Consider the following 15,165-nt stretch of genomic DNA (forward strand, 5'->3'; position numbering starts at 1 on the left):
GAACCAAAAAAAGACCAAATAATTCACACATTCTAAAAACACAGGTTTTAAATTTGAATAAAAATAATAATTAAAAGCAGAACAGTCAATACAAACACCTGAAATTTCAATCAAAAAATACCTTCACCCCAAATCTATTTTCCAGCTCTAGAAAATTGGATGTCAAGCCTGCAATGGACTGAATGTAAACGCAAATGTTCCTTAGTTCTTCACCGTTTTTGTATGTTGGCTTGTAATAGTCACAGGCTAAAATTCTTTCCTTAAATAAGAAAATAAATGCAATAGAAGATGCACTGTCTGAAGGCTAGCAATTGAAGCCCTGTGGCACTGGATGCTCATCGATAGACGAATTGCCTCTTGTGTTCTTTAACCTGAATTTCAGTGGTCTTCCATTGACACCACACTTTGGCTGGAGCCCGTGCCAAGACCAGCATTTACAGTCAATTCAATGGCATAAGACATGCTAAGCAATGGTCTCTTCCATCTAAATAACGGTGCAGCGATAGTTTGTATCTCCTATGGCAGTGGAGCCTCCATCGGTCTTGACCACGGTTTGCTTGGAGGAGCTCTGGTGGCTGGTCACAGACTGCTTCTTCCTGCACAGGCGCTCCTGATAGTTCTTTGCGAAGAGGAGCAGCATGATCGGGTTGATGCAGCTGTGGGCGTAGCTCAGGCAGATGCTGATGTGGTAGGCGTAGAGGAAGGAGATGGTGGGCGACGCGATGTTCAGGTTTATCACCTGGATGACGTGGTAGGGTGACCAGCACACGAGGAACACGGCGATGACCATGATCACCGTTTTGGTGGCCCGCTTGGCCCACAGGGACTGCTTCCTTCGCACCCTGCGAATGGACCGGAACACGTGGTAGAGAGTGAGCGAATAGAATGTGCTGATGATGATGAGTGGGATGATGAAGCCCATGATCGACTGGTACAGAGTGTACCAGTATATGTCTTTGTGGCCTGAAGGGAGGTCCAGAATGCACACCTCCACATCTCTCATACGCACAGTTCTGGAGTACAGCATGACCGGAACAGTGAGCAGGAAGCTGCCCATCCACACAAGAACATTGATAATTATTGTCCACTGGATGGTCCTTTTCTCCAGGGTGGGGTGGACGATGGCTACGTATCTGGAATACAATAAGAAAACAAACATTGAGGTTACACGAGAGAGTGTGACAGAGACACGGTCACACGAGTGTCTTATTAGTTTTCTCAAGGTTTGCAGCCTTTCTAGTTCTGACACTATAAAGAAACATGATTGAGTTATATTTACTTAGGTTTTACATGTATATTTACTTAGGTTATTACTGAAAGTAAAAAAGTACTTTTAAGGTTATGATCTGAATACAAATTCCCGTGCTTTGTAATCAGGCTGCTTTATGAGTATTACTAAATCCAGTGCAGACAACAAATCCTGCAGAGAAAAATATTTACATATTTCAATATCATTAAAATGTGTGCCGCAGATAGTGAAAAAACTCATTTTGAAAGGTATATATACATTCGTATATGAGAGAAATTTGAGAGACGCTGAATAAAATGTAGATCCCTTCTAAATTAAAATTTTACTCCACGTCTCCCTGTAAGGTTGTTAACTGGAAAATGAAAGAAACATTAAGATTGTTATTCATGGACTTTTGGCTAATTAGTGTCTGAGTAAAAATGTGATATATCTGTAATTGTTTCAAATTTCCATGTATCATAATAAAGTTGTTTGGTGTATAATATAATACTTTCATGAATTTGTAAAAGTAGAGGTTATTCAAAACTTTCATACTGTACATTAGAGTCTATTACACACCGCATTACTTAATTTTTTATAGTAAATTAGTTTTTTAAAGCAGTTTATTTTCTTTTCGTTTTCCTCAAGGATAACCACTTTCCTTTGAACATCATGAAAATGAAGGGCAAATATTTAATTATACATAGAGCCATGTGAAATGAATATTTGTGCCGTTATTTAACAGAAGACCCTGAAGGAGTTTTTTTATTGTAGGAACAACATTTACATGAAAGACTTTCCCTAAAAATCCCATGGATGTCAGGTGACTGCCTTAAATTGTGTGAAGAAAAGCAGTTACTGTACAATGGAGTTGTGTTAACACAACAGATATGAGGATTTAAGGAGCACTAACATCTCATATCTGTTGGTTTGATACTTTAATTTTTTTTTTTCGTCTGAACATGGTTTCAGCTTACAGTATGTGCAAAATATCAATACCACAAATAAATATAATAGTTTTCTGTTCTAGGATTAACTACAGATATTATAACCTTACTGGAGGAACTTAAACCTTTAAACATACAGTACATATACAGTACGCTTTGATATCATCTCTATGTCTGTATCTAACCTGTTTAATAATAATAATAATGATAATCCCCCTCCTTGGGGACAAAAGGGACTTGCATCCCTTTTTGTATACAGTATAGTGTATATACCATTGCTATACTGGGGTATCATCAGGACCACCACAGCATATTTGATAATTTTCTAAGGTTTTGAATTCAGACTTATTAGCGCACAAAGAACAAACACTCTATTAATGACTATTTCCATCATACCATACAGCCTAGTAGGGTAATCTCTGCAGCATGACCAGTCAGCTCAGCATGTTGCCCATTCTTTGTGTGCAGCTTATTCAAATGTGCTCTTCAAACACAGGTGCTGCAACAGGCTCAATGCTTTATAATATAAAGGATGTCTGACTTCACCGCATACTGGTTTCAGTACTTATGGCTTTCCCATTTACATTATAATGGGGCTTCAATGCTACTATGAGCATATCGAATCATTTTAAGTGTTCGAACAATTATTTGTCAAAGGGTTGAATTTGTAATTGGTACAGTTTTTAGTTTAGTTTATGTGTTTTCTGATAATTCAGCATTTTACCTGCATTCCAGATATGCTCTTTGAATTATAACTACTTTCTGAACTCCACAGGTTTACAGGAGGGTGATGGATTCTTTTCCTAGGTGTTATCAAGTCCCTACCCATACTGGTGCCGCTGCTACAAGCATTGAAATCTATTGATAAGTGCACAGAGAAAGCTAGAGATAAAGAAAATTATTAGAAAGTCTACCACAAGAAGACAATGCTGTCTTTAGAGAATGGCATATTGCTTTTATGCAGTCAACTGTAAAGCCCCTTTTGAAAACAAACTGCGCAAAGTGGCCAGCAGAAAATACAAATTACAAACTGTGGTGTGGACATGCAGTCAGTAGTGTTTCCTGTAATGTCAAAACGTCTCTTTCTTGTGCTATTACAAAGGCATGAGAACCAAACAATAAGGCTTAGTGCTGCTCCTCTAATCCTTACTGGAACTGCTCAGAAAGAGTTATCAAATGAATCCAGTTTGTAACTTTTTAAATAATCCGATGATACAGATCTTTTATTAGTATAAAAACGTCATTGAAGATCATCAGGATGAAGCCTACATTTTTGGAGAGCTTCCACAACAGAAAGACTGGGGTGCAATCATAACAGGATGTGCCCATAATGTAGCAGTGCATCCATTCATCTGTTTATTTCTTGGATTGGGATTGCAGCTACCGAGAGTCTAATCCAGGGTAAAGGCACGCCAGTCCACTGCAGAGCACATACACATACAGTATAAGCATATAGAAAGTCTAGATGCTCGACTAACCCCGGCAGTGTTACTTCACGAGGAGGGAGGAAACTATAACGTTTAGAGAAAACTTATGTGAGCATAAGAAGAATGTGCAAATATCACACAAAAGGTTCCACAGCCTTGAATGGATCCCAGAACCATGTGTTGCTATAACACTAACCTCCACACAATCTTCCGTCAGTCCGAAGGAATTAATATGGTTGCAAAGTGACTTTTTGTTCCACTCCAAACCCCAGCCCTAGCATCACAATAATTTGTTTGGAGGCAGTCTAATGGTTTGGGTGGGGGGTGATGCTGAAACATGACATGAATAATAGTTGCTGGTAGAAAAAGAGAAAATATTGTTTTTTCTAATAATGCTAATGTATATTAAATTTCATACTGAGTCATTAAACTTTTGGCCTTGAGGCAGTTTTTACAGTATATACATGCTTCTGTTATTCAAAAAGTCAAAAAACAGTTTAAGGCTTTTAGTCTGTGCAATAGCATTGTTACTAATGCCTAAATTGAGATCATGTTTTGGTAAAGTTGTAAAATGTATAAAATACAATAGATAATATTTTTGAATGATATGGTACACATACTCTTCCTTCCAAATACCAAGACATTAAATTATTCTGAACATCATGTTACCCAAACTTGAACTGCCATCTGTTGACTCAATTCTCAGAAAATGAGTCCCGCTTTTTTATTCATTACCAGATCTCCAAATAGCATTTTTCCTTTAAGAAATTTCTACGACTTGTCATGTGATCTACATTTAAAGTTGCATGACATTGGGGGGAGGTTGGAATACAGTAATTCAATTATATGTGTTCTGTGTACAGAACAGGGTTATTCTGAAACTCTGAAGGGCATGTCAGGACAGTGCAATAGTCAAAGGAACAGAGGCAGTCTCAGACAAACAGGGATGTCTGGTCACTCGAACTAGAAGTAATGTCAGATGAGGACAAAACTACCACCTTGCCCACTGTCTGTTGGGACATTCACATCCATTAAAACAGTAGTGCCAGTTTTAAAAAAAAACTCAACTGACCTGAAGAAATTAGTGCAGACAAATTACATTTATACAGTATATCATCAACACATGAGAAAACAAGGATTTCTCACAACAGTCTAAACATGTATACCCTATATTATATATATAAAAAGAAATAGAAAAGACTGATCCCAAGGTTAAGCAAGTGATAAAATTACATCACTGCTTTTATAAAGAACCCAGTTTCTCCTGAGGGAACTACATATCAATTCTGTTATACATCGATCCACAATGCATGCACAGTCTGACAGAAAAAAAATTATCCACTGTAAAGACTAACATACTAGCATTTTAAAATTGATGAATTCCTCGGATTGTTCATGGTTTATTTTAGCACCTTAAAGATTCATACGTTACCGAAACCGAAAACTAAAGGGTGGCTTTTTGTACAAAATACACTAATAAATGAAAATAGGGGTTCCTTTTAAAAAAGAGATTGCATAAAATTCCATAAATAAAAAATCTTCTAAATACATCTTTTAGAAGGAATCCGAGTATAAAGCTAATGATTTTGGTGTGCTGAAAACACTTTTCTGGAGTTGCATTAAATATTTCATCATTGAAATCCATAATGACATACTGTAAACAGCATACTAATTTGATGTTTAAAGGCATTATGTTTAAATTCTTAATAGGATCTCGGTTTTTACATATCTGAGTTAATGTGATTTGGGTTGTCTTTTAAATATATTAGAAAGTCATATCTATTTTTCCTGCTTTTTAAATAAGCTTTTAATGTTTTTTTTATAACAGACAGGTATAGAAAGTAAGGTAGCACCTTTCCACTGGTGTCAGTAAGCCTCTTAATATAGTATACCATGCCTGGAAAATATGAAATCACAAAACTTTTTTTTTTATAAACAGCATGTACTATCTTAAGGCAGGTTTCAAGTTCTCATCTGATGCGGACAGTTCTTAGAATCCATGCTGTGGATAGTAATTGGAAAGCATGAATTCCCCTCAAATGTAGGAAGTCGGGGGGAGGATCACACCCATGAAATCAGGATTTTCTCAGAATTTCAAACAAATGAAAATATCAACCCACGTGCCATCTGCTGATTCCCAACCCAATTTCTAATGACACCCTTCCAGTGGGTGAATGCAAGTAACCTCTGGCAAACTGGTAGGCACTCCATAAAAACTGATACTGGCTGGTGGGTTGAAATTTAGTTCATAATATGAAAACAGGTTTTCATATCTTCAAAAGAAACAGTTCAATTGCCTTCAGCATTACTGATAGGAATGATAGGAGATATGTAGGTATTTCGGTGAAGATAATGATATTCTGCTGTAATCCTGCATATTTCAGGTATCCAAGATGGAAAACAGTGGTTGTACTGTATTGAGCTGCTTAAAAGAGATCTTTGCACTTTAAACAGGGGACATTTACTTCAAAAGGATCTCAACATTTCCAACAGCCACTTCAAAAAGGAAGTAATACATACAAAATGAGACCAAATGAAGACCAGCAGTAACTGTCAGTAGGACTGTTTAAGTTAAATTGCATATTTTCATTTTTTTCCTACAGTACATTATGTCTACCTGCTAAGATATTATAACCCCTACTAAGATGCTATGTCCCTTCAGACAAATCGCTGGGAACTTTAAAAGCACCTACTGAAGAATCTGCGCCTGTGGCTGGAAGGTTGCTAGTTCAAATCCCACAGCTGACAGTGGAATCCTACTCCGTTGGGCCCCTGAGCAAGGCCCTTAACCCAAAACTGCTCCAGGGGTGCCATACAATGGCAGACCCTGTGCTCTGATCCCAGGCTTCTCTCCCTATCTGTGTGTCTGTCTCTCTCATGGAGAGCAAGCTGGGGTGCAAAAAGATAATTCCTAATGCAAGAAATTGTAAAAGGTTGATAAAGTGATGTTATATTATATTATTATATAAAAGAAGGTAAAGTCCAGACCAGAGACTCAGCAGCTCATCAGGCTAGTCTGTCACATGGATACACCCCAGCAATGCTGGGTGACACTTACACAGCTGGAGGGACTGGAGGTAAACTACCTCACTCATGGTACAACAGCAGTGTCTACAGCATGGACACGAACACACAGCCTGTTAGGTATGAGACTAACAGCTCATCCACTTCACTTCACTGCCTTCCATACCTCCATAGTTATTAATAATTCTGATTGCTTACATTTCTATAGTAACTTTTGATTCCAAAAGATCACAAAGTTCTTCACATATAAGAAGGAGAGCCAATTCATCCATATCCGATGTGCTGCACCCAGACGGGTGACAAATGGTAGATGTTATGCTACAGCAGGCCCACTACACAGAAGATTAAGTGGAGAAATAAGAAACAACCTCATTCATTGAATTATAGAGGAACTTTAAGTATGCCAGATTATGCAGATCCAAGGTGGAATTTAACCCGGACACCAGAGTAAAGATCCCTACTTACAAACAGAGCCATGGGATCTTTAGCAACAAAGTACTGTAATCAGAATCCCAGTTTACATTTTTTTCCAAAGGATGACACCTTCTCCCATATAGTACATTGTTTCCTGTCACCATGCAGGAAAGCGGGGTTCAGAAGATCTACCAACACTGCATACAGCTGCAACCTGATTTACCTTAGAGGTCTCCCATTCCAATAAGAGCTAGATCCAAACTAGTTTCTAACATCTGATCATATCAGGCTTACCGGGATTTCAGCCCTAGTCCTGGAATACCCCTGTATTGACTGGTTTTCACTCCAACTGAGTTTTCAATTACTGAGCCTAGCTGATCTCTAGTTGCTGATTAAGACTTCAAGAAGCCGAATGAGGTTAGCAATTAGTATCAGCCCTGAAGCTCTCTCTGTGTTTCACACCTATCCTCATTTAGGTTAATTAATGTTAAGTAATTGGATCTTCAGAACAGTTTTTCTAGTGTGAGTTTTTGACACAGTATAATTTTCACCTGTGCCTGGATGCCATTAGTCATCTAATAAGAGGTGCTTCAACAGAGAAGGAGCAGAAACCACTAAAGAAACATGCTGAGGAAAAAACAGATGAACTTCTGTTGCTGAAGTTCCTAGAGAAAATAATTAGGCAGCAGAGTTTTTTTGGGAGCCAAAGACTAAAGAAACAAGTCATAAACAAGGAAGTTGAATTAAATGAATAAATTAGACTTAGTGACTTAGATCTGAGCTGAAAAGAAAATCAGAAGTTAAGAAGAAGTACTTTTGAGCCAGACTTGAAATGGACTGACTTATTTCGTCACTTCAGTAAAAAGTTGTGATGTTCGTGAAGAATGACCACAACAATAGAAATAATTTGTCTAAATAACTGGTCATGGTTTTGAATCCTGCATCTTGTGTAATAGGTATAATCATTTTTTTAATTGCGTGATACCAGTCCTAAAGGGAAGAAATTAATAGTTGCTGCTACTGAGACTGTGAATAGGTGATGAAACAATACACTATTGTCAGCACTTTTCTGAAAACCATTCTATCCTTGCTCCACCTTCACTTTAAGGGTAATTAATCACACTCAAAAACATTTCACTGGACAAAAACATTTAATAATTTAAAGAGCTAGTAATAGGTACAGTATGGTTTTCATAGTTGGAATCTGTACTAAACATTACAAATCCTGCACCTGTTTGATAGAAGTTCCTTCCTTCTATTCAACAAAAGCCTGCCTGAAGTACTGAATGTGTATGTTACAAACAGACTGCTAGTCAAAGCTGCAATTCCTTCTGAGTCTTATCCAAGAGCTGCAACAACCTGTTGCTTTAAATTATGACATTAAAGCTAATTCACTCCCCAGCAATGACAAATGACACATCGGGCCACGAAATATTCAGATACATTTCAGACCCCTTACACCCAGAAGGATCATTATTCTTAATCAAAAATTCTTGTTACATGTAGAGGAACCAAAATGATTCTGGTACTAGAGGGGGTAGTTTAGAAGCCCAAGCTCAGACTTTTGAAACCATTGAAGTATATTCTTGTCTAGACATAAGTCATAATTACTTTAAGCTCATACTGATGCAGGAAAAATGAAAAGCATAAATGGATTTCAGAAAATTATGATTTATTCCAGAGAAACAAAGAAACACTGTCAGACATGGTTACCTGTAGATTTTCCATATATTCCAAACTGCCTAAACTAAATTTTATGTGTCCACCTAACTTTACTACACAGAGAAGAAATAATTATAAAAGCACAAAATAATGAAATGTCATCATTAGGAATGTCTTGTCGTGGAGTTACAATAACACATTCCCCTATTAGACAGATTGGATATGTTTGTCATTTACAATTTTTGCCCTTTGGTGAGTTATGTTAGAGCCTGAACTTTTGTGAAGTTTTTCCTGTCTCGATCTCTGATGAAATATTTTCAACATACTTCACAGTTACATGTAAGAAAGAAAAAGAGTAAAAAGCTTGCAGAGATCAAATTACTTTCAGAAAGCCTGGAGCAAGTATTGCCCTGGAATAAAAAGCTTTAAAAACAGCCTTCAACGTGTATAGTAGGTGATTTTCGATGTAATTTCAAAGTAAGGAATTCATGCTTTCCAATTACTGTTATAGTTATAGCAACTTGTCAGACTTGGTCACACAGTACCACCCTATCCTAACTGCCTCTAAATACAGTCTTACCAATAGGGAGACTAAATAAGTATAAGGAACTGGATGCTACAATGACTCATTTTATACTTAATACAGTCACGAAAACACCAAACGTTCTGCTTTATTGCTATTTTATTCAGTTTAGACATGAGTCTAATGAGTCAATGAGAGCCTAGTGTCAAACTCTAACACTCCCTGTGGATGCTGTTCAATCAAAATTTCATGGAACATTCACACCTTAAGAACAGAGTCCTTCCCTCACATCTTTCAAATGTTTCGGGAAAAAACCCATTCAGAAGGAAGCTGTGCAGAATAAATAATGCACTGCTTTTGGTGAGCTGCCAGAAAGCAATATCATTATTGCACACAAAGGCCGGCTTCACTAAAACGTTACACACTGCAGAAATTGCAACGAAAGAAGATAAAACATCAGATGGATTGTTACACTCCACAAACCTATACAGCAAATCCAAAACTGCATGCACCGAGATAGACAGAAACATCCAAGAATACAGCACCATAAACAGAGAGCAAGAAGTCAGCAGTCTAATAAACACTGTTAAAAGAAAGTTTGGAGCATTTAACTTTTCCCTTTTTTATGTCAGTTGTGCATAAGGGACTGCTGTGGCCCAGAGTTTGGCTGTTCAGTGGTGAAAGCCAACACATTGCCTGGGGCTCCCAGAAAGCATTGCTGGAATGCCTGCAGCGAGAACAGCCAGAGGAGGCAACACTGTACCCTCTATTACCACAGACTCTGAGAAAGAGCAGCACCAGAAGGGTATTCACCAACCCTGCCAAGAGTGGGGTAGCCCGGGCACCCACAGATCAAGCACCCTGTGTCGCCTGAGCAAGAACCATCCACCTCAGCAGGACTGGAGCAGCCTGTGCTGCCAATGAGGAAGCTGTCTGCTCATTGTCAACCCAACCAATGGAAAAGAAATCACTAGCTGAGACAAAGCTTTTGTGTGCATTGTTTTAAGAGCATTTCATCTGCTTCAAAAATGTTTTTTTTGCTTAAAATGTCCTAGTCTGCACACACACACAAAAAAAGCCTGGCTACAGTTGACAACTTATTTAAGCCGTATCAAATATTTTCAGCTATGGTGAAATTAAATATATGTATTTAGAGCAGACAAAAAATATTTCAAAGGGATGGAAGAGGTGTAAATGTATCCCCAGGCAGATGTAGGAAGTTCCTGGTTGGCAATTTTATCATGCAAATGAGAACAATTGTTGATTATACTGAAGCTATGTGGAACTACTAAATTGAGATTCATGAGTTTTATTTGTCCTTTGGCTGTAGTCTAAAACAATGCAATATTTCATTAACGGAAAAAAGAGATAAACACGACAGCTCAGTGGAAGCGCGAGTCTCATGAGCAGGCAGTACATGGGCCCCATTGTGCAGCAAAGTTGTTTTTCTGTTCATCAATAATTTCAGTACTGGACATGTGGCTCACATGGGAATGATGCTCAAATGATATCTGGGGCATAAAGGAAGCATTAATCAATCTGTTTATTAGTCTTTAAAATGTATATACTTAATGTCTCACAAATTGTGTGCATTCTTTATGTTGTGCAATAAACATGTAAGAACGTTTACTTATTTACTACTCTGGTTTCATAAAGTTATAAAGATATTGTGGGAATGAATTAAATCACATGATACTCAATGTGGTATTCAGAATTAGTATTCAACACAGTATTTTCTTCAGTGCAGAACATAATATTTGTGACACCATTACAAAACACGTACTTAGGGTATTTCACACTGGTAAATCAAATTGTCAGTGTGCTAACAAGTATACCAGGATTTAAATAATGTCTTTAACGACAAATGACACAGGAACAGCCCAATCATCCGGCTGATCTTTTGCTCATCGACTGCTGGGTATGTGAAAGATGTCAACTCTGAGCATTTAGCTTCTCAAGAACATAAAAAGATCCTGGAGGTCCAAGGTCCCACAAAGAGCCCTCCTTCCTACAATCAATTGAAGTGTCATCTAGAAGCACTTCCTTTCCAGAGCTGCCTCAGCTTGAGTTGGAGATTGTGACAAGTCGCATCAGTGAAGATCACAATCTCTATGGCCACACAGCTCAGTTTGTATGGGTATATGACAATAAAGGACTATTCCAGTACCCTGGCAGTAAAGGGACAGGGAAACCCACATATCTAGTGTAGAACCCCCATCCATGTGACCAAGTAGTTTCAGTGGAAAAAGAATTTCAATTACAGTTACCAGTTCAGTTCTACAAAGGTCAAACAGTAGTTTTTTTTTCCCCCATCATCTACTGCGATGGTTGACTAAGTATGTTCTTGCCCCAGCAGTTTAACATCACCAGAACATAACTAAAAGCCTCCAAAATCTTCTGGGTCATGCTCTGCTTGATACCAAGGCAGAGATTAAGTCACCCCAACAGACTGAGAAAAGTTAAGGTACTGAAAAGACATTTCACTGCCACCAATACTTTTATCCTAAGGGTAGATGATTGTCCTATTTTAATTAGAATTATTTTAATTAGAATAACAAAGAGTCACAAAGAACAAAGACATAAACTTTGTAATAATAACTAATGAATAATAATGAAGGCATTCTACAGTGCTTGGCATCCCAAAGGATTCCAAAGCACATTATGGAGAGGAGACCCAATTCACCCCTTCCTGGGTGACACATGGCAGCCATTATGTGCCAGCAGTGCCCCTGCACAGCTGGTAAATTCCTTCAGCATTTGAATTATGGGGGGACTTTATGTAGGCTAGACTATGAAAGCTCAGGCCATGAATAGGCTTCTGAACAGAGCCATTGGATCTTTAATGACCAAGTAGTCAGGTCCTTAGTGTGAGATGTTAGACTGAGGACAGTACCACCTACATCTTAGTGGTATTGGTCACCATACTGGGGTACTTTGGGAAATTGTTCTTTTTTTTCCCAACTCAGTACTGACCATGTTTAGCTTCAAAAAGACCTCACCAGCCACTGAAACGTTAGCAATTCAATGATTTATAATGTTCTTGTGCCCTACATCTCAGCGAAATGATAAAAAATTAAAGTTTTTAGCACAGACCTTTTGAATATACTGTACAGTTAGGAGATAACCACCAAAAAAAAAGAAAGTGCATAGTAAAACTGTTTAAACAATAAAAATGCAGCATTTAATAAAAAAAAATTTGAGAGCATACTGTATAACAGACCAACGGTTTTCGCATCGGGAACTGAGAGCCTTATGCTTTCTAAAATCAAGCTATCTTTTTGAGTATCATTATTCACTGACTTAACAAGCAACAAAGGCTATCAGTTTCAGATAAGGTCTCCTAATTCTACGACGATACACCCGATTGTGCATGCAACAGATGTTTGCTGATAGTGCTGCTAATACTGTTCCATCCCCGGTGTTTCAAAGTCTGCATGCAAGCTGTGAGTACAACGCGGTCTTATTTGTTAAAACGCACGCAGGTTCTGCTTGAATTATAATTTTAATTTATCTTCGTGGCATTGAATGGGGGGGGTGAGATTCAAACGATACGCTGAACATCGTGTCATTAATAGAGAAAGCTGTATAGATTGGTGCAATGTAAATATATAGGAATGAACTGCATTGATGCAGTTATAAACTGTACATACAGTACTGTATATAATGTAAGTGGTGCAATACTGTGATAGGCAGCGGGATGCGCGAGGCTGTGCGCTACAGGTGGTTATAGTACTTTTCATGTTTGTGCCTGCGCGCACTAGTGTGTATGTACAGTATCTATGAGAAATATCCATTTCGATTGATTACTACAAACAAACGCCATATTCACCATATTGGGGTCTGTACTACAACCCCTACGTAGTAATGGCGAGACATTCGGTGTACATGCAGGTAAACACCAAAGCAATTCTTTTGGCAGCTGTTTGTGGGTTCTTCTTAGAAGTTTAGCTTTCCCTGGGTTTTATATGATTAAATCAACCATTTTAAATAAATGAATTACTTCGTAGAAATTTTAGTAATCACTGTTATTTTCTAAACTTTGCGCATTGGATCGTATGTCAATCAACTGAACTGCCAAGGATATATTTCATGGAGCACTAATTTCGTAAACTCGTGAGGATGTTTGTATCACAGTATGCCTCCATTTGCTCAAATTATTTCAGTCGGTCCTTGTGAAAAATGCCCTTCATCTCTGAATACCCTCTTGCAGTAACTTTGCCTTTTTTCAAGAGTAAGAACGAGAACAATTCCTACCTGTCTATACACAATACTGTTACAATCCACACTGTGGTGAACTGATTGCTCACATCCACGACAGTCACTGCTTTGCACATGAAATTCCCGAAGACCCAGTGTCGGTCTCTGACAAGCTGGTGAATAGTAAAGGGCATTCCCAACAAAAACAGCATGTCAGCAATTGCCAGATTCAGCACATAAATATCGGAGACCATTTTTTTCTTGCAGGTAGCCACAGCATAGATCACCAAACTGTTTGAAATGACCCCTATTGTGCAGAGAATGCCATAGACAGAGGGGAAAACGTGCATCAAAGAGGTTAGATCCATCGTAGTGTCCCTCAGTGTAGTCTTGTTCGTGTAGGAGCAGTTGGTCTGATTGACTTGCTCGTCGTACTTGCAGAGCAGATCCGTTGTGTTCATTTTCAGTTTTGCAGCTACTGTATATAAAGCCTGTTGCGTGATAATTCTATTCAGAAAGTTAAGATTAGGTATGTGTGGAAGAGAACCAGACGAACCAACCAGAGGCCATATCCATAATGTGGGTTATTGTCAGAGTATGAATTGCGCGTCTGTAAGAAAGCAGAACTACTGTAATGAATTTCTAACGGTAGCTGTCAAACTTATTTTTGTTGCTTTTCGCAGATGTTGAGAAGCTTTTTCCTGCGGCATTACATAAAAAAATCTCTCCAACACAGCGTGAAATCGGATGAAATTTGTCTGCGATGAAAAAATTAGGGAAATCATTCAGAAAAAAGCAATCAGAAATCGTGCGTCTTCTCCAAGTGCTTTCTTATGATCGCTTTGCGGCACTGATCCCGACCAAGACTAGAAATGCCAGCCCCCTCCCATCGCTTGAAAATGACAAGGAACCCGGAGAGCTTTTTTAAAAATCTCTAACTAGTTTAAAGCAATTTAACTGTACATTTCCATTTTTAACTTCGGTCTGTCAGGGTAAATGTCATAGTCAATATCCCTCAGTCACAAAGAAAATCATTTTATTTTTAAAACCGGCTAAACAAATTGTAGATTTAAGCATTACATTTTTAAAGGCTATTAAACTATGCCCCCACTGTATTGGCATATTACAATGCATATAATGAGAGCCTACCGTTTTGCGATTCATTTTGGTTTTGAATACATAAATAACACCTTGTTTAAAATGAGAAGATGGCCATAGAATCATATATTTAAGTGAGCGTACGATTATGACAAAGATATTATGTGAACAATAGAGAAAATCTCGTTTCAATAAGCAGTCATGTGTGTATTTGTTAAGTGAATAATTCATTTCAAGCCATTCATAAGAACATTAGAAAGGTTACTAATTGATCCAATGATCTCATCCAGACGTTTCTTTGAAGAAGCCAGTGTGTCAACAACATGTTCCACAGGTTCCTACAACCCCTTGGGTACAGAAATCCCGCCTGTTGCCGGATTTACATGGACTTACATCTCCATGTAGATTGCATTTTGTAATGATCCTTCTCTGGGGATTCCATCATCTGTAAAATCTAGCATTGTTGTTCAAATTGATTTCACAGTAATCTACTGACGTTGCCTCAGAGTGAAATGCAAAAACAAAGGGACCTCGAAACTAATAGTAAATGTATAGTGCTTGTGTGAATTGCATATTTGTATTTTTTTTAACGTATTGGCACTGAACATTCCAGGCAGCAAAAAAATGCAAGTAAGGATAAAGGCG

At 38.1% G+C, this 15,165-nt stretch overlaps 1 protein-coding gene across 1 annotated transcript; it reads right to left on the bottom strand.

Annotated features, from left to right (window-relative positions):
• Window positions 1–484: 484 nt before the first annotated feature.
• On the bottom strand, window positions 485–13,883 carry mchr2b (melanin concentrating hormone receptor 2b). Its single transcript, XM_088933151.1, has 2 exons — window positions 13,480–13,883; window positions 485–1,133 (listed from the first exon to the last, which is right to left on the bottom strand). Exons 1-2 carry the CDS (start codon window positions 13,881–13,883, stop codon window positions 485–487), a joined length of 1,053 nt encoding a protein of 350 aa, XP_088789277.1.
• Between the last annotated feature and the right edge of the window lie 1,282 nt (window positions 13,884–15,165).

This window comes from Atractosteus spatula, chromosome 14 (genome assembly GCF_055471065.1).
Source record: "Atractosteus spatula isolate fAtrSpa1 chromosome 14, fAtrSpa1.hap1, whole genome shotgun sequence".
NCBI lineage: Eukaryota > Metazoa > Chordata > Actinopteri > Semionotiformes > Lepisosteidae > Atractosteus > Atractosteus spatula.

What these genes read in the sequence shown, in the direction of transcription:
- mchr2b (XM_088933151.1), bottom strand. Translation starts at nt 13,883, where the DNA reads ATGAACACAACGGATCTGCTCTGCAAGTACGACGAGCAAGTCAATCAG. An exon ending in ACAGTATTGTGTATAGACAG is followed by an intron (nt 1,134 to 13,479) that starts GTAGGAATTGTT and finishes ATTGTATTCCAG; the next exon opens with ATACGTAGCCATCGTCCACC.